The 27,708-nt window shown below is 44.9% G+C and overlaps 1 protein-coding gene across 1 annotated transcript; it reads right to left on the minus strand.

The window, feature by feature from the left end:
- Positions 1-2,302: 2,302 nt before the first annotated feature.
- notch1a (notch receptor 1a) lies at positions 2,303-27,507 on the minus strand. The gene is made up of 34 exons (XM_033646753.2): positions 27,250-27,507; positions 26,029-26,110; positions 17,993-18,255; positions 17,569-17,907; positions 16,410-16,532; positions 15,183-15,416; positions 14,922-15,077; positions 14,640-14,825; positions 14,389-14,502; positions 13,653-13,766; positions 13,313-13,546; positions 13,111-13,221; positions 11,703-11,895; positions 11,378-11,523; positions 11,142-11,255; positions 10,449-10,568; positions 10,174-10,326; positions 9,851-10,079; positions 9,553-9,754; positions 9,297-9,450; positions 8,990-9,174; positions 8,725-8,857; positions 8,353-8,610; positions 8,130-8,242; positions 7,455-8,026; positions 6,908-7,348; positions 6,661-6,806; positions 6,333-6,546; positions 6,108-6,192; positions 5,829-5,991; positions 5,402-5,700; positions 5,138-5,285; positions 4,937-5,034; positions 2,303-4,846 (listed from the first exon to the last, which is right to left on the minus strand). Exons 1-34 carry the CDS (start codon positions 27,305-27,307, stop codon positions 3,593-3,595), a joined length of 7,434 nt encoding a protein of 2,477 aa, XP_033502644.1. The 5' UTR covers positions 27,308-27,507; the 3' UTR covers positions 2,303-3,592.
- Between the last annotated feature and the right edge of the window lie 201 nt (positions 27,508-27,708).

Genomic DNA, 27,708 nt, shown 5'->3' on the forward strand with positions numbered 1-27,708 from the left:
GCTCGGCTGCAGCTCACCTGCTCACCTGCTGGGGGCGCTGTGGGCCCGTACAGCCACACAGAGGAGAACACTGGTGTTGATCTGACCATCTGTATGTGATATTGCATAAGGAGGTACTGACAGGTAATGGATGCCTTGTGTTTAAGCTGCAAACTAAATCTACCTACGGACCTGAGTATTGTACTTTCATAAAGTTGAGGGATATACAGCACCAAAGTGTTAAATATTATATGAATGAAGAAGACACTAAAAAATAAATAATCATACGAATAGAGAGATTCAAGATTGAAGAACCAGTTCATCTTAAATACTTACGTATTTGATATTTTTAATTACTGAAGTCGTTTATTAATTACTCAAACTCAATTCATAATTATCAAAACACAAATCATAAGTATGACACTTGAGCCACTTTGAAACTTTGGCTTTTGAAACAGTTTGAAGTTTCAGTAGGAATACAATAGAAATAAACTTTTTGTTGCTATTATCTTCTTTTTTTCTCCAAATGAAATTTTTTTTTCTTCCACCACACACTTTAACATTTAAATACCAAATTACAGACACTGTATCTTTATGAGAAGCTATAGCAACCTATTAAAAAAATCAAGAAAAACAGATTTATAAAATAATCTAAAATATATATCAAACAATACAGTATATGACAAAAAAGACAAACTGAGAAAATATGGGGGGTTCACACAGTATCTATTACTATGAAATTGCTCATAGTCATGTTATAATTTCATACTTACATTTTCTTTTATATATTTCATACAGTTTTATTCTTATTAATATTAATTTCATAAAGTATTATTTATTATTATCATTTGTGCAATACTGGACAATTTGGGTCTATATAAAGTCAGATTATAAAGACAGTTGTCACAATTGTAGCGGTCTTGAGTTCGGGTCAAGCTGCACATTTCAACCTATGGCATATGTTTTGTCCGTGATGGAAAGTGCTTTACTAAAATAAAAGTAGCCATATTTTGGTGGGGGAAAAAAATATGCATTCAAAGTCCATCATTAAAAATATCTCTAGTTAAGGTGTGGAAAGATTATCAGCAAGTGTTCTGGAAATTATACCAGTCATTATGTAGGGAGACTGGCCCCTGTCAGTGCTTTTATATATTATAACATTGGATTATTATTAGGGGTGCATTAACATGCAAGCAGCATTTTAATTATAAAGTGCAAAAGCTGCCTCTGGCATTTTGATGTTGAAGTGGCTAAAAATGGAAGTACTCTACGTAAGTGCAAGTTACTCAAAATTGAACTATGCTGTAGTAATGTAGTCTGTTATGTTCCACCTTGTTAGACACTCCCAGCTTGAAGAACATCTACGTTTTCTGGTCAGCACCCTGGACAATGGGTCCACTGATACACAGCCTGCAGCTTTAATGCTGACCAATCAATAACTAATAGGTTTTTACGAATAAAGAGAATGTTATAGAATATAAAAAATGAAGCTGTATTATCCATATTAAAAGGATATTGAAGTCCTCCAGAAAAGTATTGAATGAGATTTCACTGATCATTAGTCCCATTATTTCTTCCAACTAAACATGACACGTGGTTCAGAGGCCTGCTGTGCATGTGCTCACAGCAAGAGGTTTATACAGACAGAGGTCTGGTGGCTCAAATGTCATCTGTCAGGGAAAGAGACGACACAGTAATCTTTCACAGTGTGACAGGAGAGCTGCTCTGAACTGAGGAGAATCAAGACTCAAATTGAGTTTCAGCTATGCACAAATAGATTTTCCACACTCAAGATTCCACATAGTCCATGGCTTTATCCATAGATAACAATACAGCACCAGACAGATCAAAAATGCATGTATACTAGCTATTCCAGATGACCTAAACAATGCCATTAAGTGCGGAGAGATGAGCATGCATGCATATGAAGCATGTCTCTTTCTTTTCCAGATCACTCTAAACAAGTTACTTCTGTCTTCTTGTAAGGATCCAGCATGCACCTTTATAACCACTGAATATCTATTCTAACATGTAGATTGTGTGGGAAAAGGATAACATATAAATGGTGGCATCCACAAATTTACTCAAGTCTAAAATCTCAGCTGAAATAAACTAGCATCAGCATCAGCAGCGATGTTGTCATCACCGTGGCACTACTAGGCTGTCACCACCAGAGGGCGACATACACCAGCAGCTGTGGTGATAGAGTGACTTCATTTTTCATAATTTTGTTGCTTTCAGTTTGAGAAACCACAGATGAGGAGGCTAGCTGTCAGCCACATAGCATTTCAGAAAAATAATGGAAACAAGACAGGAAGCCATCTTTTAAAGCTTAACATCAGCTTTTTATTGAATCAAGACAATTTTTACAAAACATTTTTTAATCAGGAAATACTTCTTTGCAAACTACAACTTTGCATGAACATTGATTTTTGAATTACATCTTTTCTTAAAAACATCTCTTTTCTCTGAATTAGTTTATAAAACATGACATTTAGACACCTTAAACCACACTCGCTTACAAAGTGCAGGTGATGTCGTTAAACACACAAACAAAGGTCCCCATTTCTTTGACAAACAATGTCTCCACCTTGAAGACATTTTTATTTTAACATGAAATCTCACAAATACCTTGCTTTTCTTAGGAAAAACAAAAATCACGCTGGCACTATTTTAAACCATGGCGAATGTAACATTTCAACTTTTCTACAACAGGTCTGCAATTTAACACTTAACAGGTTAAACATGGTAACCATAATCACTGATTTGGGATACAATATGAAATAAAGAAACAATCCTTGCATCATAAATGATCATAAATCAATTACTCAGCACCAGCCAAGACCATTATTCAATACAAAATAGGCTCAGGTTGATTTAGATGCATTTTCCACTCATTTTAAAAAGCATCTCTCAACTGATAAGGGATATTTGTTCTGTGCTTTAAGGTCTCTGTTACCTCCGCTCAGTTACTCTTCATCATTTTCCCACGAAAGGACAGTGTAACAAAGCAACATCATGAAAGGCGACACTTAATATATATATATATATATATATTTGATCATCATCTAACAGACTCAGTGATAAGACTTAGTGAAATGTAGTTCAGTAACAAAACCTGTGTCATTTAAAAAGACAAAGGAGGTTAAAATATAATTAATTAATACTGAAAATTTTAAAATGATCTATAAAAGTTGAAAAAAAAAAACACTGTACAAACATAAAGCAACGCAAATCCCAAAAATAAAAATTTGTGAAGACCGAAAGATTAAAATAAATCCAGTGAACATAGCAACACAAGACACAAATAAATAGCCAGTGTACACATCTAGGAGTCTTCTTTTTGATATACACTCCTCCTTTCTAATCTTCCCATACATAACAGAACAAAAAAATACAAAAGCATAAATATAAAAGCATCTTCTTTATATTTCAGGTCAAAAAAAGCACATAAATAAATACAAAATTACTAAAAGTGTTCTTATCGTTAGTATAAAAACTGATAATAAAAAAGGAGCATCTTCAGTCTCGAGACAGGTTCGTCACACTTTCCTGTAGGAACTTTGTATATATATTTTTTAAACTAAAAGAGTTCTGTCCATTTTACAAGTCTTTATTTAAACTGGTCTGGGATCAGATTCATCTGCGAATGGATACTCGTAGGCGGGCTTGAGATGCCTTCCGACCAATCGGACATGTTGGAATGTGGAGACGAGCTGGACCATTGGTCAGGGGAGCCGGGGGAGGGAGTTAGAAACGGGTGGTCAGGCACCTGTAACTGGTGGTTGGGCGTGTTGTCCATGGGGCCAGAGTAGCTGTGCTGGGAGGGTGGGGTGAGAAATTGGGTGCCGAGGATCTGCGTCTCCTGGGGCATCACGGTGTGGATGGGCATGGAGCGGCTGTTATTTTGTGGCATGTCAGAGCCGTTCAGCTCGACATTCGGGAAGCTCTGGTTGAGAGATTGGCCGGCTGTGGCGGAGTTGGAGTTCTGGTGCTGGAGCTGCCGCGAGTGAGCCTGCTGCATCATGTGTGAGGACGAGCCCAGGTGGCTGGTCTGCAGATTCTGGTAGCCCATGATCTGAGACAAGGTGGCAGTGCTGACACCATGCAGGGAACCCATCATGTTGTGGGACATGGGTGGCGCCTGGGTGAAGCCTCCTTGCTGGCCTACACCTGGGTGCATTCTGGAGATCCAGTCACACTGGCCTCCTCGGCTGCCACCTATGGATGTTGTGCCCTGACTGCTGGGACTGGACACTGGCATGTGGGAGAGACGGGGCATGTTAGGGTCAAAAGGCATACAGCCCATATCCTTACCCATGCTCATCTGGCCCATATGGTCCCCATTGCCTTGTAGGTGATTTAGAGACATAGGGGGGGACTGCTGGAAGGGTGACGTCATGGGAGGAGAGGCCACATCAGACAGGTAGCCATGCGGTGACTCGAGGGAATCAACCGGAGAGAGGACAGCTGACGTGTCTAGTAAGTTCCCCTTCCCATCCAGCGACTTTTTCTTCTTCATTCTGTTATCTTTGCCTCCATCCTTTCCTCCTTTCCCACCGGCGCTAAGTTTGCGAACCTTCTTGACGGACAGGGTGGGCTTGAGGTTGCTAAGGTAGTCATTGGGGGAGCAAAGAGGAGGGGAGAGGCTGGAGGTGCTTAGGGGGGCACTGTGAAGCCCAGGACTCCGAACCACGTTGTATTCATCCAGAAGGCGGACGATGTCATGGTGCATGCGCTCCTGGGCGATATCTCTAGGCAGCTGGTCAAGATGGTCGGTGATCTCGCGATTGGCAAAGTGCTCCAGGAGAACCTTGGCTGTCTCGAAGCTGCCTTCACGGGCTGCAAGGAAAAGCGGCGTCTCTTCCTACAAAGCAAACCAAAAAAAATCAATACATACAGTACAATACTGTGAATATAGCGATGTCAAGTAGCTCCATCTCATCATTTCACATACCTTGTTGTCTTGCATGTCTTTGTTGGCCCCATTTTTCAGCAGCACCGTAGCCGCCTCCACATTGTTTACAGCCGCAGCCCAGTGAAGAGCAGATTTACCTGCAGGAAGAGTAAAAAAAGGTGGGGGTTGATTATCATAACAGCACACTGGGGGGGATCTTTATGGACTGTGGAGATGATAGGTTGATAAAACGTTAGCTACCAGAATCATCGGTGGCATTAGCGTCAGCGTGGCAGTTGATAAGCTCCTCCACCATGCCTTCAACCGCCAATCGGGCTGCCAGAATCAGTGGTGTTGTTCCGTCGTGCATGCGGGCATCGAGATCAGTGGCACGGTTTCGGATTAAGATCTGCAAGGACAAAGACTTGTTTAGTTAAGATGCTGGATTTATCAGTAAGAGCCAGGAGATTTATCAGAAATCAAAGCCTGGAGAAATATTAAGACTCCTGTGAAAGAAGACGTTACCTGGAACACTCCTTGTGCGTCTGCAGCCACAGCAGCATGAAGCGGAGTGCGGCCCATGTTGTCCTGAACGTTGGCATCTGCGCTGGACTCCAGGAGGCGTTTAGCAGCATCAGAGCGGGCGTAGCGAGCAGCCAGGTGGAGGGCAGTCTCGCCCGTGCGGTCGGTTTGGTTGTGGAGGTTGGCGCCTTGGTAAATAAAGTCAGAGATGATTTCTGCTGAGGGATCTTCTTCCTCTTCGCTGTTACCAGTCTCCAGTCCTCCGCCGCTGCAGGAGGCGATCATCAGGGGAGTGAAACCATCTGAAAGAGGAAGGGAGAGGATTGTAATGAGTTCTCAGTCATGTGTCTACCATTGTTAACAGATTACAAAATCTTTCATGATACACAAAATATTCTGTAAATCATCAAATAATAACAAATGTACACACCTGGTCCTCTGACATTCACATCCATGCAGTCATTCTCTATCTCTCCCTGTGGAGGGGTCGGAGCAATGGATGCAATTCGGAGGTCGGCTGCATCCAGATGCTGCTGTGTCCATTTTCTGTGGTCAGTATGGTCTCTCAAATCCAACATGGCCTGCTCCTCAAACTGAAAGACACACCAATTATCGTAATGTCAGCATCGGTAACACACATGAAAACACTTGATAGTTTCACAGTTTATTTAGACAAGAGGAGATTCATGTCAAAGTGTTTTTTTCTTACCCTGAAGCGCCTACAGTCTGGATCCTCATCATCCCATTCATTTTGATTGTCATCCATAAGATTAATATCAGAGTTTTTCATAGGCCTGTTGAGAAGAGGAGGTACGTTAGTTACATGACATCAAATACAAAGGACACATGACACAGTAGCCTGCTGACAGTTGAGGCTAAGAAAACACCCAGCTGTAGGTAGACTTTAAAGCATAGCTGCCTTCTTTCTATTTACCTCAATCCAACAGAGTCCTCCCCCAACGGCTCTCTACGTTTCTTTTTGCTGGGCTCAGACGCTTTAAATCCTTCAGGAAACCAAAGCTGGCCATGCTCTCGCCGCCTCTTGCGAGACACCAGAACACCAAGGCAGATAAAACCTAAAGCAGCCAAGCCCAGGAAGACTACGTACATAGGGTAAAGCTCTTGACTAGTGGGAGTCGGTCTCACACCTGGAAAAATGGTCAAAGTCAGTGTTACTTAGTTTGATTTGGTGACCTTTTTGAATATATATATATATATATATATATATATATATACAAAAGAGTTGGAGACAAGTTACTTACTGGTGACAGCTTCAATATAGGGAACATTGAGGTTCCCACTGGTGGCCAGTGCTCCAAGGAACGCAGCTACATCTGTGGCGCTCTGGAAGCATTCGCTAGACTGCTGGTAACACTGACGATTGTCAATCTCCAGGTAGACCACAGACCTACAAGCAGAAACAGGTTGATATTACATAATCCAAATACAAATCATCATGGATATGTTCTGCCGATGAAAATACACATGAAAATTGCTTGTGGTCCTTACCCTTTGACTTGCACAGGATCCAGCTCTCTGCGTTTCCTTGGGCTGACCATGGCAGACACACTTTCCTTCACTTGACCCAAAACATTGGCTGGCATGGAAGCCCACTCGGGCCAACCATCAGCGGAGCGCTTCAGCACATTATGTTTGACGAGGTCCTGCTCGTTGCCGTAGTAGGGAAAGATCATCGGCTCTCCTTTGGCATCTCGGCGGAACACCACATTGGTGTGAAGAACGCTGCTGAGCTCTCGGAGAAAGGCTGAAGAACGATTTTTAAGCTGCTCCGGGGGAATATGGACCACCAGGACTAAGTGCCCGTCTGCCAGCTTCTCTGGCATGTTGTTGGCGCAGTCCAGGCCGTCCCATTCACATTCAGCATTGTTGCAGCCCTGGTCACAGTGACCGTCAGCATAGTGGTCTTTACAGTACTGGTCATACAGCGGGCTGGAGGAAAAGCAGGAGACTGGGTAAGTATTCTAACATACAAAATATAAGACAAATCCCAAAATATTTTTATGATACACAAGCATTGTTATTGTTTTAGACTTACTTGCATTGTCCTTCCTGTCCCTGACAATCAAAGCCATCATAGAGACACCCAGGGCTGTTGCACTGGCCATCACACTTCCCATCGTTAAAGTAGCGCCAGCACTGCAATGCCGCAGAGCAGTTCTGCCAAGGGTCATCAAAATTAAGCGAGCAGTCTCCCCCATCCCAGCCACAGGCATGGTTGTTGCACAGCGAGTCACAGATGTGGTTCCCGGCCCACTCGTCACACTGAGGAATCTCGCAGCTCACCTCCACTTCCGGAGGCGGAGTGATGTCGCGGCCAAACCCCCCAACAAAGGAATAGTCTAGGATGTGGCACAGCAGGCCATTGAAGTTGCTAGGACAGCTGCACTGGAAGAAAGGCACGTCTGTGGTGATCTGGCACGTGCCACCATTGTAGCAGGGGTTGGAGATGCAGAGGCTGTCAGTGGGGGTCTGGCACTCGGGCCCAGTGAAGGTTGGTGGACACAGGCAGCGTGGGCCAAGGTGTCCTGACACACAAGTACCTCCGTTCCTGCAATTCAGACTCCCGCAGGAGCGAGAATCATACTCGCAAGAGGAGCCGGTGAAGCCCTGGAGAGACAGAAGATGATAGAGGTTATAATCATTATACTGCACTTGGGGAAAAAAGAGAGTAAAAGTTAAAGAGGGAAGTGTATCACACAGCTGTACTCACAGGTGGACATTTGCAGATGAAACCATGAGGTGTGTTACTGGCAACAGCGCATGACCCTCCGTTTTTGCAGGGTCTTCCTTTACAGCCGTCAAACACTTTGTCACAACGCTGGCCTGGAGGACAAAAGCAAAATGTGTCACCATTTGCACACCATGTAGACACCGCGCACAGACATATTGCAGTTGTGATATGTTGGTATGTGCTGCTGGATGCACATCAATACCTGTATATCCAGTGTGGCACTCGCAGCGGTAGCTGTTAGTGAGCTGAATGCAGTTGTAGGACCCTATGGGGTCACAGGGGCCTGACAAACACTCGTTGACGTCACCTTCACAGCGCTCGCCTACATAGCCTGCCGGGCACACACACTGGTAACCTCCAATGCGGTCCACACACTTGCCGTTGTTAAAGCACTTGGGCTCATTGGTTAGTGGGTCGCTGGAGGGCGTGCAGTCATCCACATTAATCTCACAGTGGACACCTACGGGAAACAGAAAGCTTGGTTAGACCACATCCTCATTTTTGTGGATTTATTTGTTAGTGAAATTATTTTTTTGCCGATGTATGACTTTGAATGTGCTCTGCAGGTATATACCTTGTGTTCCTCTCGGACAGGAGCACTTGTATGTGTTGATGAGGTCAATGCATGTGCCTCCATTCTGACACGGCTGTGACTGACATTCATTGATCTCTTTGGAGCAGTTCACGCCGTGGTAGCCGGGGACACACTGTGAGAGAGAGAAAAAAATCATTATAGGAATTACTTATCTTTGTTTTTTGTTTTTTATTATTACACTTTCTACAATAACTTTCAACTGTCCAATAAAGTACTTTTCAAAGTTAAATTTAAATCAACCTACCTCACAGCTGTAGCCTCCCAGATAATCAGTACAGGAGGCTCCATTCTGGCAAGGATTGGGTGAGCACTCATCCACTTGTTCCTGGCAGTAGCTCCCAGTGTAGCCAGCCTGGCAGCGGCAGTAATGTGTGTTTCCAGCATCCAGACACTGGCCTGAGTTCCTGCACAGGTGTGCCACCTCCACCCCTGGAGTCAATGAGAAAGGAGTTACAGAAAGGTCAAATCACACACAGGACTTGCAGATTTAAAAAGTTTTATATAAAAGTTATATCACATGGTAGAAAATAACTTTCAGCAGGTTGACGTACCTTGCTGTTTGGCTGCGACCTCACAAGACACACTGGGGATGTCACAATAGAGACCAGTCCATCCAGTCTGACACTGGCAGGTGTAGGAGGCTCCCTGCTGCCAGCATGAACCTCCATTTTTACAGGGGGATGAATCACACCAGCGCACAAGATTCTAACAGGGACACAAAGAGAGAAAATACTTAATAGTCTATATGAATGGAGGCAATGCATGAGCTATACAAATAGCCTTGATGATTAAAAAATGTCCCCCTACCTGACAATTGACTCCCATGTAGCCATGAGGACATGTGCACTTGTACGTCCCATAACTGTCGAGACAAGAGCCTCCGTTGAGGCACGGTTTGGAGTCGCACTCATTGATATCATACTGGCAGTAGCTCCCAGTGAATCCAGGTAGACACAGGCAGGTGAAGGCATTAATTCCATCCACGCAGGTGCCACCATTGAAGCAAGAGCTGAAGAAACACAAGATAAAAACATTATTAGATATTGCTAGACTTGCTTTGTGCAGGTTAAATAAGTACAGACAACATTTGAACAGGGTCAGCTACCTGTCAGTGCAGTCGTTGGTGTTGATCTCACAGTTGATGCCGCTGAAGCCAGGAGGGCAGGTGCAGGTGTAGCTGTTGACACAGTCGGTGCAGTTGGCGCCATTCCTGCAGGGGTTGCTCTCACACTCATTTATGTCCTGCTCACATCGGCCGCCTCGAAACCCGGGCAGACAGGTACACGTAAAAGTGTTGATGCCATCGCGGCACAGACCGCCGTTACTGCAGGGATCTGAAACACAGAAAAGAGGAAATTATATAACCATTTTCTTGTTTTGAATCGTAGAGAACATGAGAACTTGCAACGGCGCTGATCTGTTCCTTACTTGGTTTGCAGTCATCAGTGTCGGTCTCACACTTCTGGCCCGTGTAACCTGGCTGACATTTGCACTGGTAGGCACCCATGGTGTTATGGCAGATGGCACCATTGCGGCATGGGCTCTTCACACATTCGTTGATATCAATCTCACATGTTTGACCTTGAGGAGAAGAGAAAGATAGTTTAAGAACAGTTAATCACATTGTCCAGTGGGTGTGTGGGTTAAAGCTGTAGTTGATAACTACAAACAGGTGGGACAGAAATGGATGGGTGGATAGATACCTTGCCATCCTTCAGGGCAGATGCAGGAGAAGCTCTGGTAGTCTTCAGCCTCCTTACATACTCCACCGTTCTTACAGGGCCTGGGGCTGCAGGGCGCCAGCAGGGTCTCACAGTTTTCACCTGGAGGCAGAGAAAAGAAAACATCAGTGTTTGCATTGCACTGATAAAATGGAACCACTGCCTCAAACTCAAATAAATACCAAGTCACAATATTAAATCATAGTTTCTCTGTAAAAGAGTTCATTTTGAAGAGTGACATCAATTTCTAAATCCCAGTTTCTATCCCACTTCCTTATCCATTTCCATGATGACTTAGCCAAACAGGAAGGGCCTTCCTGTTTCCTGCTATTGTGCGATCACAGACAGGAAACAGGACGTGGCGGAAGTGGGAATAGGGCTAGGAGCAGGCTTCAGCTCTCTGGCTTATATTAGCCACTGTGGCATGTTATTCCAAAACACACACACATACTGTTATCCCCGCAAAGCAGACAAGCAGATCTTTCCACACAGAGATGCCAAAAACAGACATCCCTGTTTGTGGCCATTGGGTGATGTTTTCTAAAACAACACAAGATAGGAGTCTCTTGTGTGGAAAGCGGAAGATTGTCTTTTCATTTTCAGACCTGTGCAAACAGCTAACTAAATCAAACAGCCTAGATAGCAGTGTGAAAAATAAGCAGCTACGTGTCATACCAGTGTAGGGCAGCAAACAGTTGCACTTGTATCCAGCCACATCATCGATGCACGTGCCCTGGTTCAGGCAAGGGTTGGAGGCACACTCGTTGATGTTAGTTTGGCAGTTAGGTCCTACAGTGGCAGGATTTGAGAGCACACTGGGGTTAGATGTGGACTCACAGGGCACACACTAACTCTCAGTGAGCAAGGGAAAAGTCAGGGAGTGACAAGATGTCATGAGAGTTAGAACTGACCAGTGAAGCCGGCTCTGCATGTGCAGTGGTATCCGCTGGTCATGTCCTTGCAGGTTCCCCCGTTCATGCATGGGTTGGACTCACACTCGTTGTTGTTGATGTCACAGTTGGGGCCGCTCCAGCCAGAGTCACAGGTACATTTGTAGCTTCAGTGCAAAGAAAAATGTCAGGTCAGTGGTTTTTCTTTTATTATTTAATGAGCTATATTTGTGTGACTTTTCTTTCCTGCTCAAGCTGGGGCTGAACTACTCTGAAAAAAATACTGAATTAATTAACTAATTGGTCAGCCCTAGCTCATTCATGTTAAAGTTGGATATGTGCTCACCCATTGATGAGGTCCTGGCATCGGCCGTGGATGCAGGGGTTGCTGCCACACTCGTCCACCTGAGACAAACAGGTGGCGTCGTTGTAGCCCTCTGGGCACAGGCAGGTAAAGCTGTTGATGCCATCGACGCATGTGCCTCCATTGTGACAGGGGTTGATGGCACACTCATCGATGTTGATGTTGCACATTGATCCTGAAAAACAATGAGATTTTAGGACAATGCAGCACATATTCCCTTTGAAAGATTAAATTGATGAATATCTTCACTGGCCATTAGGAACGCCCCACAGCTGGACACTTTGCTCTCTGGTATGGGATTCTTTGAGGCCTTATAAGCTGCTAGCCAGAGGTGCGCTGTGTGGCATTTGGACAATAGAGAGAACTAACACCAAAGACCCCCTAAACATTCAACAGGCAGAAGCTGTAGCAGCTCCAATGTGTGCCTAGCCTGGCGGCCCCTGGAGGCCCTTTTGCCTCTCTGCCATTGATTGAATGGGGGCCCTGTTGAATAGGCAGAAGGAGGGTTTCAGCTGGATCTGAGCGGGGGAGGTGCTGCCAGGAGGTGGGGGGGGGGGCTGCAGTACTCTCCCTATTCACACACACACAGCACCCCACCCCCCGCCCCATCCAGGGAGAACGAACCTCACCCAGAGCTGTTTACAGGGACAGAAGGCCAGACCCATTTCACACACGGCCGAGTAACAATTAAACCCCCCTCTGATCCCCTACCCGGCTCCCTCCTCCTCTACTCTTCATCAATCAGGAGGGGAGGGCCCAACTGCCTGATCTTCAGTTACAATAGTCCTCTGTCCCTCTGTGTCTCAGTCCCGCCGTGCCCTCCACACTCACCCCGTCAGCACAAAAAGATGGAGGGGAGGAAGAGGAGGAGGGATGCACAGAAGCCTTCTAGCATAATCACGCAGCCACTACCAGTCAGGACCGGCTCTGCTGGGCCATGAAAGGGAGGAAGAGTGGTGCACTTGTTGGGATTAGACTGTCACCAAAGTTTTAGACACTGGTGCATTACAGGTGGACATGTGCCAGTGAAGTAAGCGAGGGGAAAACACTTGGGATATTTATGGGATTTGTCACGCAGTTACTAAACATCAGACATGTGATTAAAGGCCAGCCTCCTTTCCTTTTAAAGTATCACCTTACAGACTCTTTCCAGGCTCAATGTCACAAGCTTTTCAAATGGCAAACAAAGTTAGCGCTTTGTGTGCATGTGTTTTGTGTGTATCAGGTTGGGGACTGTGTTCCTTTCTCTATCCTCCCCCGCTCCATCCCACACAGGCAATCTGACACCATTGTTCCGCAGGAGTGGGCCCGCCAGCCACCTGTCCTACCTGCCCCTCCCAAAGCTCAGGGGACCACCCCCCTGCACCTGTAAACTCCACCCAGTGCTCACCTGTGTAGCCGGGCTCACATGCACACTCGTAGCCGTTGATTTTGTCGATGCACCTCCCGTAGTCGCAGGGTTTGCTCTTACAGTCGTCCAGGTTCACCTCACAATTGAAACCTGTCGATTAGAGCATGTGTAAGCAAAGGATATCAGGAACATCTCAAAAATTTAACAGCAAGAATCTGAATGAAGATGTTGAGAGTCTTACCTGCAGTGCCTTTGGGGCAAGCACAGATATATGTGTTCTCCCTGTCCTGGCAGGTGCCACCATTCTTGCAGGGCTGGCTTAGACACTCGTTGATGTTGGTCTCACATAGGCGGCCAGTGTAGCCAGGGCGGCAGTAGCAGGTAAAGGAAGCTAGGCCATCCTTACAGGTGCCGTAGTGGCAGGGGTCAGAGTAGCACTCGTTGATGTCAGTCTCACAGTGCTGCCCTGTGTAACCTGCAAAGGAAAAGAGAGTAAGTACTTAATAGAATAATGGCAATGTTCACTGGGAGAGATACTAGAAAAAATGGAAGAAATTTGCAAAAAAAAATCTTAGTTTTACCTTCAGCACATTCGCAGGTGTACTTGTTGGGACCATCAGTACACTTAGCTCCATTCTTGCAGGGGGTGCTGGCACACTCGTCAATGTCCACCTGACACAGACTCCCCGAAAAACCTGCATATGCATCGATCAAATTGCAAAATTAAACTTCAGATTATTGCTTAAATGTTTGAAACATAAAGTTATATTCTGTAAGTCATAACTACTGTGTGTGTAACGCAACAATGGAGAGGAGAAAAACTAACTTGCATCTGAAGTAGGTCTGCAGGACACTGCAGGTCTTAACGAACCATTCCACAACACTCCATCCACCCCCTCCTCCTCCTCCTCCTCGGCTCTTACTGTGCAGTTCAATCTTTCTTTCAAACCACAACACAATGGCCTCCAGCTCACCGGCCATAAACCAATCCCGCCCTCCCCCAAGTTTGGCGCTAAGCTCTAACACAAACTCTCATGCCCGCCAAATATGTTAATGTTCCTGCAATCTGATCTGCTCTGCTCTGTTCACCCGAAAACCCTTCAGTGACACTATTAGAGGAAGTAAATCATTTACATTCAACCTGTGAACCATATATGGCGTGCTATACTCATTGCTAGCCAAGTTAATGATCCACTCTTTATAGCCTCTTCTCTGCCCTCATTGTCTGACTAAAAAAAGACACCCAAGGGATCCCAGAACCTGTTTCTTTTACTCCATTAACTCTATCATCTTACACATTCCCTGACATTTTCTCACCTTTAGGGCACTCGCAGTGGAAGGAGTTGATCTTGTCGATGCACTTGCCATTGTTGAGACAAGGTTGGCTGGCACACTCATCTGTGTTGATGTGGCAGAAGACACCCTCATATCCTGAAGACCCACAGACACATAAGGAGAGTTATCAGTCAAATCATGTTTTCTTTTCTTACCCTTTGTTCCAGGGTTTAATAATGGTTCAAAATGACTAAAATTCATGCATTTCCCGCTTTTCTCTCCAATACTCTTACCTGGCATGCAGATGCAGTGGAACCCTCCAATCTGATCCAGGCAGGTGGCATCATTGTGGCAAGGATTAGACATGCATTCGTTGACGTCCATTTCACAGCGAGGTCCTTCATACCCCTGAAGACACTTGCACTGGAAAGAGCCTTTGGTGTTGAGGCAGCGACCGCCGTGTTCACAAGGGTTGGCACCTACAATATTTAACATACAAGTTGTCATACATCTGATATTTTAAGCATAATAATGTCTAAACTATACCAGAAGAGACAGTTGACTTTATAATTTACCAAGGGAGCACTCGTCAATATCCAGGTTGCAGGCTGACCCGGTATAACCTGGGGGACAGGTGCAGATCGCTTTGCCATTGACTGGATTGGTGTCACAGTTGGAGCCCTTTTGACATGGATTGCTGATGCAGGCGTCATCAAGGTGGCACAGCAAACCTGTGAGCACCACAAGAACATATTCTCATTAAACTGTATCATTATGTTAAATTATTTCATCAGGATTAAAATCTGTGTGTCTGGATTAGCCATGGATAGTCGTACCTGTGCGCCCATGAGGACACTCGCAGAAGAAGGAGGCCACGCGGTCATGGCAGGTAGCGCCATGGTAACAAGCAGCGCTGGCACAGTCGTCGATGTTCTCGCTGCAGTCGTCACCTGTCCACCCATTGACACAGACGCAGTGGTAGCTGCCGTGAGTGTCATGGCACGTCCCTCCATTCTGGCATGCGTTGGGCATCAGCTCACACTCGTCCACATTTTCTGTGCAATATTGACCTGAAACACATATTTTAAAAAAGACAGTGTGAGGGGAAGTTTGTAAATGTTTTTTTTTCTGAACTTTTGTGATTTAAAAGACCATTTGTATATCAATTACTCACCCCCTGTTACACTGAGTTTGTAAAGAGAACATTGTTTTTCTTGCATGCCTCTGGTAAATGAAGAATTCAAAAACTGATGATTTTTTTATGAACTGAAGTCATAGGGGTCCATGTTTAACAACAGCAAAACTATATCAAAACATCTGTTTGCAAACTGTCACGCAACTCATGCAGTATAATCCAAGTCTCATTTATGCAGTCATGTGCTCAATACTTAACCAAAAAACAGCTCTTTTTGATGGGGAACTGAACTAAAAGTGAAACTTGTCTATGCTCTCCTCAAAGCCAGACTCCATTGACAAAAACAGTAATTTTACCTCACTGAACACAGGAGCTGCTGGACTACTGCTGCCTCCATCTGTAGTATGTTTGTGTTATTGTGTGAATTTGGTGAATCCGAACAACCCCTTTAGAACACCAAAGTCACACAATAGCACAAGCAATCTAAGTGATTGGGGCAGTGGTAAACCAGGAGCTCCTGTGTTCAGCGAGGTAAAACTTCTGCTTTTTCCAATGGAGTCTGGCTTTGAAGAGAGCCTAGTTAAGTTTCACTTTCCATCTGCTCCTGTCAGTCTGTTCCGGAAGTACTGAGCATACTACTGGATAAATGAGACTTGGAATATACTGCACTAGTACTGTGAGTTTGTAAACAGATGTTTTGATATATACTTTTACTATTCATAAACACGGACCCCTTTTACTCCAATCAATTAGGAATTTTTCTTTCTTTTTTATATTTTCTTTCTTTACCAGAGGCATGCAAGAAAAACATCATTTTCTTTATGAATTCAATGTAATACAGGATAAGTAATTGACATACAAATCATCTCTTTGGTGGTGAAGTATTAGTTACAACAAAAAAAAAAAAAAACTTAAAGCAAAAGGTCACCTGTGTAATGAGGTGGGCACTGGCAGTTATAGGTATTCACACCATCCACACACACACCACCATTCTGGCAGCCGTGGCCTGGACAATCATCGATGTTATGCTCACAGTGCTGACCGGTGAAGCCTAAACAGGGAGAGAACAAGGAAGGTGTTAAAAAAAAGTGGAGAGTAACAAATACATAGAAATAGATCTCGCAACATTTGCTCTTGGTTAGACACTTTATTCCTCTTGTTATCAGTGTGCACTTAAGAGAGAGATAAGCTCTCTATATCCTCGTGGCAGATTGTTTTAATGCCCTGCAGATGATAGAGCGACTTGTATCCTCCTCAAACATCAAAGGATTGAGTGGGTGTTTTACAGCAACGATACTCTGATTAACTATTGACTCGCAGCTCTGCAGGTGCCCGTGCAGCTTCGCTATCTCGCCGCATTCCAGCACGGACACCCACGAGAGACACACAGCATGGGTTAAACTTTAACACACAACCCCACAATATCCCTCATTCATCTGCATATCTAAACAACTTGCTCCGTGCTGGTCATGAGCACTCAGTCAGTCAATAACACAGACGGCTAAAAGCTTACATGATGACCACATAATGAACCTTTCAGAGAAATAGAAATGCGCTTAGTACGATGGGTTTTGGAGAGGATAAATTCTTCACAGCTGCAGTCCCGCCTCTAGCAGCAGTAACCACATATGCTCAAAATTAACCAAAGTTTTACACAACTCTGCAACAGCTTTGGGTGCCAACACAATGAAGACGCCAAACAGACTGGCTGTATTTAACAGAAAAACAAGAGGGATTTTTTTTTTGTGTGTGTGTGACCTCATGAATAGGTTGTGTATATCTATACGTTGTATGTGTGTACGCCTGGTGTTGTGGGGGCTTGCTGGTGATTATCAGAAGGAAACGTCTGTGTGACTGCATCCTGCCAGTGGAGGCTGGCAGGGAGAGATGGGAGGAGGGGAACCAGAGACTACCCATTCCACTCGATCAGACATTACTACAACAACAGGCTGGTTTTTAGGTCAACTGATGTAATAGGAAAACAGAAGTGTGGGTTTTGTTGCAGCACTACCCATATGCAACTCCATATGTCAACATAAAAAATGTTTTTCTGCTCATTTATGTGTAGATATATGTTTGTGTGTTACCTGGCAGGCAGCTACAGTCGTAGGTGGTGTCTCCCTTCTGGACACAGGTGCCTCCATTCTGGCATGGTGAGGGGCTGCATGGCAAGTAGGGGGTCTCACAGTGTTGGCCAGTGTACTCTTGAGGACAGCGGCAGTTGTATGAGCCCACCTCGTTCACACACACACCATCATTGAGACAGGGAGAGGGAGTCTGGGCGCACTCGTTGACATCTTGCTTGCAGGTTTGACCATGGAAGGCAGGCGGGCAAGTGCAGATGTAGGTGGAATCGAAGGCTGAGCACTGACCGCCATTTGCGCAGGGATTGGAAGCACATGGGTTGGCGAGCTGGCAGGTTTTACCTTTAAAATAAAATATTAATCATTATGGTTCATGGTGAAAGGAGAGGTCAAAATAAAAGTATGTCATAACATTATATCTACATACCTGACCAGCCAGGTGGGCAGCGGCAGCGGAAAGCAGAGAGGGTAATGAGATCACATGTTCCTCCATTGCGACAGGGGGAGCTCATGCAGGCGTGGTTGGTGGGGGTCAGGCAGAGCCGGTCAGTGAAACCCAGGCGGCACACGCAGCGGAAATCAAATGTGTTGCCATGGGAAACAGCCCGGCACTCGCCACCATTGCGGCAGGGTGATGGGCTGCAGGGGCTTGGATACTGGCACCGATTGCCTACATAGTCACTGGGACACCTGGGAGGAGACAGGGGGAAGGGGGAAGCAGTGATGATTAGAAAACAGGATCTTTTTTTTGTTTAATTCATGGGAGCAATTATCTGAACAAAAGGGGAAATAAGGGTGCAGTGGGAGGAGGGAGTAGTGAAGAGGGACTAAAAGTTTCCCGCCCAGGAAAGTCCCACTGCAGCCGGACAGGGACAGAATGTTGTTCTAGTGTGTCTCTCTGGATTAGACTCCCTCAGAACCTTGAAAACACATTCTGCCGGGACAACAGACACCACTAAATAGTCGGGCCATAGCAGCCCGTTCCCATCTACCTTTGACCCCCATGCTGTCCACACTCATCCTGAATGACTGTAGAGATCAAGGGGACTGAGCCGGCTCTGGGTGTCCTATATGAAGCACTGCATTCAGGCCCTAAGCCCCTGGGTTCCCTCCCAAACATCCAGACTGAGGATGCATGCTGCTACAGTCACATAACTTAAATTGACTAAAGAGAAGATGTAGTGTCAGGGTAGTAATGTGGCCTCCTTCCTAAAAAAACCTACAAGGAATTCACCAATATTAATCTCCAGATTTTGGGTCGGATGCAGGGGTCACGGCCCTCTCAATATTAAGAACGTGTACATTTGTCCCAACCAATAAAAACATGGTAGTAGCAGAGGACTTTTATTTTGATAAAATTAAAACACTCCACCATAAATTGATGCTGAAGGGGCAAAAATTGGTGCAGAAAAATTCACCAAAGCAGGAAATTACTTGTTTTAATGCTCAAAACTTCCTGGGTTACAACCCCCAGTCTTGAAACAAAACTTACACCCCTGCTGCTCAGCCATCATCTGATATGCAGCATGTACCTACCAGCAAAGTCCTGTCTGTCACGTGCAGGAGCATTTAAAGTCAGCAAAAAAAAAGTGTTTATGTTTGAATTGGGGCTTGTGTGGGAGTGTGTAGCTGTGCATATGAGCGTGTGAATGTTTATGTGTAAGGGAGGGCATCTGTTGGCCTCCGAGTATCTCCACAGGGAGCAGGTGCGCATGTTAATGAAGGCAGCTGTTGGACAGGGCTCCTCCTCCTCCCCCCCTGCTTATCCCTCCTCCCTCCCTCCCCTCTGTCCCCTTGTCAGATGGGGGGTGCTGACAAGCCAACCTCTTCTCCAGGGACATAAAGAACCCATGTGAAGTCAGCTGTTGCAACTTCTGTCTCTTCGCCCCCACCTTCTCAACCACCGCACTCATTCTTAATTCCTCTCTTCCTTACCTGTTCCTCTTTTGATTTCCTTGTTTTTCTACCCTGATACTGAATCCTGTATCCCTCCGGTCTCCAGCATGTGTCTGTTTCAGCTCATATTTTCATTGCTTTGTTTTCTCGTTTCTCTCCTGTGTGGATTTTTTTTTACAGCTCCCAGCAGTTTGCTTTTTACAGCGTTCCCCTTATGTCACATGGGACTGTTGAAAACTCCCTTGTTGACTTAGTTAGGTGAGACCAATCAGGGGAGTTTTTAACAGTGCCATGAGCCCCACAGGGAGCCCAGACAGTTGCAATTGGCAGAAGATTGTAAAAGCATTTGTGGCAGCTTTGAAGTTTCCCTGTTTCCCACTGCACTTTGTCTTAAAAAAACACTGAATAATCACTGAGCGATTCACTGTTTCCATATAAAATCCTCAGTTTCGGTAAAGACTGATAAAACAGATGTTATTATTAATGGTGTGTGTGCACTCGTGTGTGTCATCCCACGCTAACTAACTGTAATAGATCCCCTTTGTCCCAAAGTCAGCCCAGTCACAGATAAAGATCCACCCACACGCTGAAAAGCTAAAGCAGCACACACCACGGCAACAGGTCTCTCCCGGCGATGCAATGTCCCCTCAGGCCAGAGCAGATGCTTCCCCGACCTCTGACCCCAAACACTTTTGTGACTGTGGGACGGCCTCTTTGCCTTCTCTCCCCTCTCTCTTCACTCCCGCTGGGCCTGATCTACCATCTGCCACTCTGGGGGTGACTTTATCCTCCGTCAAAAAAACAGCCCCACTGTGAGCTGGAAATGCCACCGCTGTGGAAAATCTTATGTAAATGACTGAGGGTGGCATACAGTAATTATGTGTGTGAGTAAGTTCTACACTCTTGGTTTTGCTTTATGATGTGATTGAAAGTACAAGATCGTCATCTTTCTCCTCTTTAACACTCACTCCTCTCTTTTTTCTTTTTGAGTGGCCATTTGTTTCTGCCCTCTCCTCCTCATTAATTTTGTCTGATGTTCTCATGGATGTGTCTAATCATTAGCCAAGATCTGACCCCCACGGCCCACATCTGTTCGTAAGACCAAGAACAGAGCAGTGGAGCTCTGCTAGAGGAAATGAGAAATGTAGCGACCTAGAGAGCTCTGAACTGCCACCACAAAGACTGATGTGCACTTTGCAAGGATCAGTGGTTTTAATACTGCAGAGGCAGATGAACACTGTAAATAAACACATGCACAGTGGCTGCATACATGTGAATTGTTCAAGCAAGTGAGCAAATTCTTAAGAAAAGTTCTGTCTTTCAAGGTGTATTTTCATAACAGTATAAAGTTAAACAGTACAGGAAAAGTATGAATTTCAAATATTGTGTTTTCTTAGTGGAATTCAAAATAAAAATGCTCTACAAGTAATAAGAGTTCAAAGAAAGAAAGCTCATAAAGAGATAATTTTGTTATTGATTAAGTCATTTCCTGTCTCATTCTCTAAAAGGACTGAAGAGGGGAGATTTATGAGGGTCAGCCACAGTGACAAGAACTGAGCACCTGCTTCACTAATGACCACAAGATCACTTTCACGCACAAAATACCAGTTAACAAACACCCAGGTCATAACTTCAGCGGCGTCTCTGTGAGAGTGAGTGATAGATTTTGCTCTACTGATGGCAGACTCACAGAGACATCCCACCTCACGGCCAAACAAGGAAAAGCACCTGCCTGCCACCGCACTGCATATGATGGTTATCAGTGACAACACATCTGCTTAAGTACCTCCAGTCTCCAGAGGCCAGTACTCAGGTTACCACTAATCAGGTTGGTACCTAACACCAACCGCAGCATCCACAGTTCTTCACAGTCTTTTTTGTCTCTCGTAATTTGTAACATGGTGACATTAATGTGGAACACCACCTGAATTAGGAATTCCAACATGTTATTTCCATGGCCTAGGAAAGTTCAATCAGTGTTTGTGATCATGAGCTACTTTCTCTCCCAAAGCCAGAAACCAGAGATGTAGGCCTCAAACTTGTGATGTCACAGGGTATAAAGTTTGCTCCACTGACAATGAATGAGAGCCTGATTTTGTTTGTTTCCTGTTTTAATAACCAAACGAGCTTCATTCTATTCTATTTCTATAGTGCTCTCAGCTCTGAACCAGAAAAAGTACCCACGTATTCAGGACATCCCCCTGGGTGCTCTCAGTGTCAGCTATAACACCTTTGCCAAATCATTGTCTATTGAGCAGTTCAACACTTTATATCCTATGATGTAAAAAATTAGAATTTTAGCACTCCAGCTTTAGGATTTGTGAGAGTTTACTGATATTTTAAGTTCTCCTTTGAATATAATAAGCAGTAAATACTTGATAACATTTCCTCTTTTAGATGTAATTAAGTAATTGTCTACTTATATAATGACAATATAATAGCATACTAATGCAGGTACACCCTGTCAAAGAGCAATAAACTTTTAATTTGACCAAAAATGACAGCAAAACTTGTCTCAGCATAGTTTCTTTCTGTTCATTCAACTAAGCTGCTGTGAAAAAAAAACTGCTGGGGCCCTGCTTCTGTGTCTTATAATGGTCAGGAAACCCCTGCTGTTAGCTGCTAAAATGGTGGTTACACTGTCATGTAAACAAACACATATGAATACAGGGGCATTATTGTACGATATATGGACAAGACCTTGATCATTTTTGCTGATCTTGATAAGTACATAATGGAATTTTCGTGACTGCCTACATACACATAAGCATCTAAAACATGTCCTGTGGTGCAACACTGACCTGCCAGAAGTCTTGGTGTTTCTACATTTGACAGCCTATGTTGGTGCATGTGAACTGTCAGCACCCACTACAGCCAAATAGTGTCTTATCTCTGTGCTGTGACAGCACAGCTTTGATGGCTCCGCTCTGAGGATCTCCAGACTCACAGGATCCTCATCACTGCCCAGTCTACTCAGGGGCCCCGGCTGCTAACGCTAAATGAGGGGGAAATATGTGTCTACGTATCGAAGGTTTTCTCCGCAGTAGCTTTTTGTTCTTTAACTCAAAATCAACGTTAAGTTAAAACACTGCGTCCCTCCAACAGCATTCACTGCTGTATCGGGGGGCCCTGGCATCTAGGGAATGGGCCCAACCAGGGGAGTGGCAGCCTTAGTGCTTAAACCCCAATAAAAGCCCCACACCAACAGGCACACTTGACCCAGCCATGCACCTGATTCTCTTAAGCCCTCATGGAGCTGAGCCTTAACAGAGACCTGCTCAGTAATCCTATAGGAGGACAAATGAAGAGCGACATTCCTTCTTGAGGGAGAGTGGGACGTCTTTTAGCAGAGCTGGGCTGCTCACTCTAGACAGTCTCTACGGGTGAGACATTTTATCATCAATACGCAATACCAGACAGCTCTGTGCAAGGTCACAGAGGTCTGACTGCACTGACCACTAAAGACTTTCAATTTTCTGACCCTATTTCTGTCAGACGTCTTGCAGTATTTGAGACATGCAGCGAGACAGTTGAGATGTTTTCAGGGTTTATTATTAACACTCACCTCAGACCAAAAACAGTGTCTATTTCAGCAAAGCAGCATCGACACTCAAGTCAGCCATGCAAAGGCAGGGTTAGGAGCGACAACCTTTTAACCTTGCTGTGCCCTCGTCACTGTCTCACAGATGGAAACTAAATTTGACTCACACAACGCTGTGCCCTTGCATGTTTTTAAGCAGCCTACATAACACGATGACTACAGCTGCATGGGAACAGGAAGCCCCAGACCTTAAGATAACCTTTTGGTTCACAGAATCATGACCGAGTGCTTCCCCATTACAGTGTCTCGTTGTTTCCGTGTGTCTAGTACCACCACAAACTGAAGTGAGTCTAGACCTGATTCTGATTTTCCCCAAACTGAGAACTTTTTATTATGACAAATTAATCTGTGGAGCAAATGTGATTTTCACAATCAAAGCATGGCAACCTTAAAAAGAAGTATAACGTTGCACATAAGGAGAAACATGAAAAGAAGATAATTGTTGATGTCTTCAATCAAACAAACAAAATTTCTATTCCACATCTAAGTTCTACGGATTAAAAAAGACGCCATGATGTTTGTCCAAAGGCAGAATGGAGGTCTCATCTATGATTTTTGTTATGGTTGTATGATAATGAGCTACATAATTCATGGGAGATTATAACTTAGCTTTGTTTTACAACCTAAAACCTCTTTTTAATGAAATCCCCACATGCCTATTATTTCTACTCTCTGCCTTTCTGGGATGCTTACAGGTTAGTCCCCTCAACCTCAAGGAGATAAATACGCATCCATGTAATAAACAGGACACAAGCAAGTTCCTGTTTTGGGGGGGGGATCTGCATTGGAAAGATTTAAATTAAGGATGACTCTTTTTAGAATCAGGAAGGACAGAAAACATCCTTTCTGCAGGACGGGGCAGTGGGATTCCAGTTTTGTCTCGACACGATCATAATCCCACTAAACCCATCCGTAAGACATCTGATTACAACAGTTTACACCAAGCCTAACCTTGTTCTCTATGCCAGCATGTGATTTCACTCTCTGTTCTCACACGCTTGGGAACTGTGCTGAAAGAGGATTTAAATCTACCATACCACTTAAAATCTGTGTCACCACATGCTTTGATACACTGCTGCAGCAAAACCTCAGTGTGCAGCATGACTAATCGGTAACTTCATGATCTGCATATGTGGGTTTAAAAGCATTTTAGCAATTCACCTTCCATTTAACATTGCGTGACGAGAACTTAACCTCATGAAACTCAACCTGAGTCTGAATTTGGGGCACTGTGTCATCACACTGCCAGCTTATACTTCTTTCCAACCGGTGAGCAAAACATCAGTTTCCTCAGCTGGACTTTCCACTTATGTCAGCCCACAACTCCTAAGTAAACCTGCCAGTTAACGTGGCACAGAATCCAAACAATGATGGTAAAAAGTATAAAAGTATTGGAAGCCCTCTTGGTAATAGACGCTACACTCTGACCCCTGAGCGCTGACTGAATCCTCAGTGCACCCCGTGACTGATGGCTGCTCGGCTTGGCAGGGATGAATGATTAATGGGAGGAAAAGCAAGGAGGAAGAGCGGGCGAGGGTGGGTGAAGTGATGCTCTTATCCTGTCTGTTTTTAATTGGGCCGAGCAGAGATGGAGACCACAATAACAGCTTTGTGGAGGAGGAGGGTGGAGGGAGTTTCTGTGTGCACACGTGCGGGGGTCTGTGTGTGTGTGTGTGTGTGTGGAGTGTGCAGGTTGTGAATTGGTGGCCCTGGGCTAGCAGCGTGGGTTCTTCAATAGCTCCCCCTTGTCCCTGCAGAGCTGAGAAGCGCCTGCCATGACCACATGCCCTGAGGGTAAACCAGGCCACCCCTGAGCGTCTTCACAGTTAAATATGAAGCCACAACTGGAAATCACCATAAACATTTTAACATAGTTAAAAAAAAAAGCTTTTGTCTCCTCAGAGAGTAAAACCTAAAAACTATAAAAACTAAGATCCTCTTTTGTCTTCTTGCACAAGATCATTCTAGGTGAATCAGGAAGCTCACAGACTTACATGTAGGTCAGCTGAAGGGAATGTTGGCATATCAAATGTCTCACCCACAAACTATTAACACCGATCCATAGCCTAAACAAATAGCACGCAATCTGCCTCTCTGTCTGTTCCCACTTGTTTGCCTTCAAATTTCTGCACTTTATTCCAATTAATCTCACTCTCTTGACATCCAATCCAATTACATTTCACAGCCATCTGGCTTTCTAATGGAGATCACAAGCGGGTAAGGTTGGGGGGTGGAGATGGAGATGGAGGGGTCCATTCAGAAAGCAGGAGACAAGCCTTTTGGAGAGGGGGGTGGGGGTTGTGGCAGGGGTTTTGGTGTGTGTTGTGGTGTTTGGGGTGGCTGTGGCATGATGGGAAGCCCCACTCAGATTAGTCACACAGCATTATTCTGACTGCAGGACAATGGGTGACGGGCGGCGGGCGAGCCCCAGCTGTCGCCCATGAAAGGGCAGAAAAACAAGATTTAGGACTGGACGCGTCCTCTCACTTTGCTGCTGAAGGGGTCTTGCATTCATTAACGGGCCTACTGATTGAGGAGGGGTGGGCTTTTGTCCAGCTACCCCTTCTCTCACCTCTCGGGAACTGCACTCTCTCTTTTTTTATTCCTTCACTTCTTAAAACTCTTTTCTTTTTCGGGAATGTGTGCAGCCCTCACAAGAGCAATGCGGCTCCCGGAGCGGTACAGGAGCACACCAGCCCAGAAGAAACTCGAGGGCCTCTGGTTGCTGGGCACGGGGCCCGCTCAAAGGCTGGAATGAAAGGGGGGAATATGTGGCCCCTTTTTTTCTTTCCAACCAAAAAGCACTTTCAAGTACCAAAAATTACACCACACTGCACTTCTAAGGCTGCACCAAATCCACTCACATAGCACAAAAAGATAACAGGAAATGCTATTATTCTGAGGTGGTCTGCAGTGAAAACATCTGTTGCATCAAGCTGCTGCTGCTTTTTAGTCTCTTTACTTACTTGCATTCTCCATTTCCATTAGAGGTGGCTTCACATCTTCCTCCATTCAGGCATGATTCAGTGGGCAGGGAGCATTTTAGACCTGTTGAGTGCACAAAAAAATATTAAAACACATCATGAGCTGAGGAGGCAAACAGCATGTGTAAAACCTGCACCGTTAAACTAGCTATTAGGATTAACAAGGATAGGATAGGATTAGGCAGAGTTGGAATTATAAGTGGGAAATTATTCATCAGTGAATTCTTTAATACATCTTTATTCACTGGATTTTTTTAATGTACACATGCGCGTGCACATCCTAATCTTTGAATCGATTTGTTACACAGTTGTCCGTGGGGGATATTGGGAAGCCCTTGTTGTGGACACCGGTGAGGCCAGAGCGCGTGGTGCGGGGGGGGGGGGGGGGGGGGGGGGGCGCACGCTTTTGCGGGGAAAGCGCAGCAGCTGCGGGGCTCAGCATGCGCAACAAAAGAAATCAGAGTCCAGCACGAGCCATAAAACACTCTCCTCGGGCATTGTTTACCGGCAGACGGGAATAACAGCACCTCCTCCACCCCCCTCACTCACAACACTCTCCCACACATGCAGACAAAAGGTGCCCCCCTCCCACCGCGTCCCCCGGCCCAACACACGCACCCGCTTCCATTATCTCGCATGTTATTTAAAACCGGTTCTCAGAACAATTTAAGACCTGCAACCAAATATTTTTAAATAAAACTATATAAGTAAATAAAGTGACAAGACTGAAAATTTAAAAGAGAAATTTAACCCTTTTGGTCAACTTAATAAGTCTTTTAATTACAACTAATTGTTGTATTTAAAGTGCCAAACAGTATGACTGCCTGTGCAGACAAAGCAAACAGTTAACTTGTGTAAAATAACTTTCACATGCGTACACACACAGGGGAAGTCAGCAGCCAAGCGCACCGCACATTTGGCTCCTGCACTTGTAGTGAATTCATTCCCACGACCGAGAAAGGCTCTTAAAGTAACTCAATAAAGGTTTCTGAGGGATTTATTAGATTTCATCAGTTTCCAGTCGTCAGCTCAAACTCCTACAGCAGTTAAAAAACCCCACAGTGCTGATCAGATGACTACAACCATAAATTTACTAACTTCATCAAAGTCAAATTTCAATTCTTCGAGTTTCCTTCCTGACTGACTGTGTCATGCTCTGCAGCCCGACTCTCTGCAACACAAATCATTTTAGAGGCGTTTTACCTTGTGAGATGACGATTGCAGGAATCAGAAATGTTAGTTTCACAAAGAAACGATACATTCCTCCTGTTCAACTTCACAAATGTCGTTGACTCCCACGTAGGGTTGGCATAGATCCGCAGTTTGGGTTACACTCCAGATGTTGGCTTGAAATAAATATCCTCGTGGAAAAAAAAAGATAAATCCAACAGTGAGAGGAAAGAGAGAAAAAGTCTTCAAGAGGACTCAGCTCATAGATGTTAACCTGGTGCTTTCCGAGTTCTCAATGAAATCTGCAGGCAACTCTGCAAGTTCCTCCCCCTGCCCCCCCCCCCCCCCTCCTCCTCAGGCCAAATAAAAGCCTCTCTCTACTCACGCAGGAGGAACACATAGTCATTCCCCCTCACTGTCCAATTGTGAAGTTATTATCATCAGACAGTGGTGGAAAATAACTAAATACATTTACTTGAGTACTTTATCCTT

This window comes from Epinephelus lanceolatus, chromosome 19, assembly GCF_041903045.1.
Source record: "Epinephelus lanceolatus isolate andai-2023 chromosome 19, ASM4190304v1, whole genome shotgun sequence".
Taxonomy (NCBI): Eukaryota; Metazoa; Chordata; class Actinopteri; order Perciformes; family Serranidae; genus Epinephelus; species Epinephelus lanceolatus.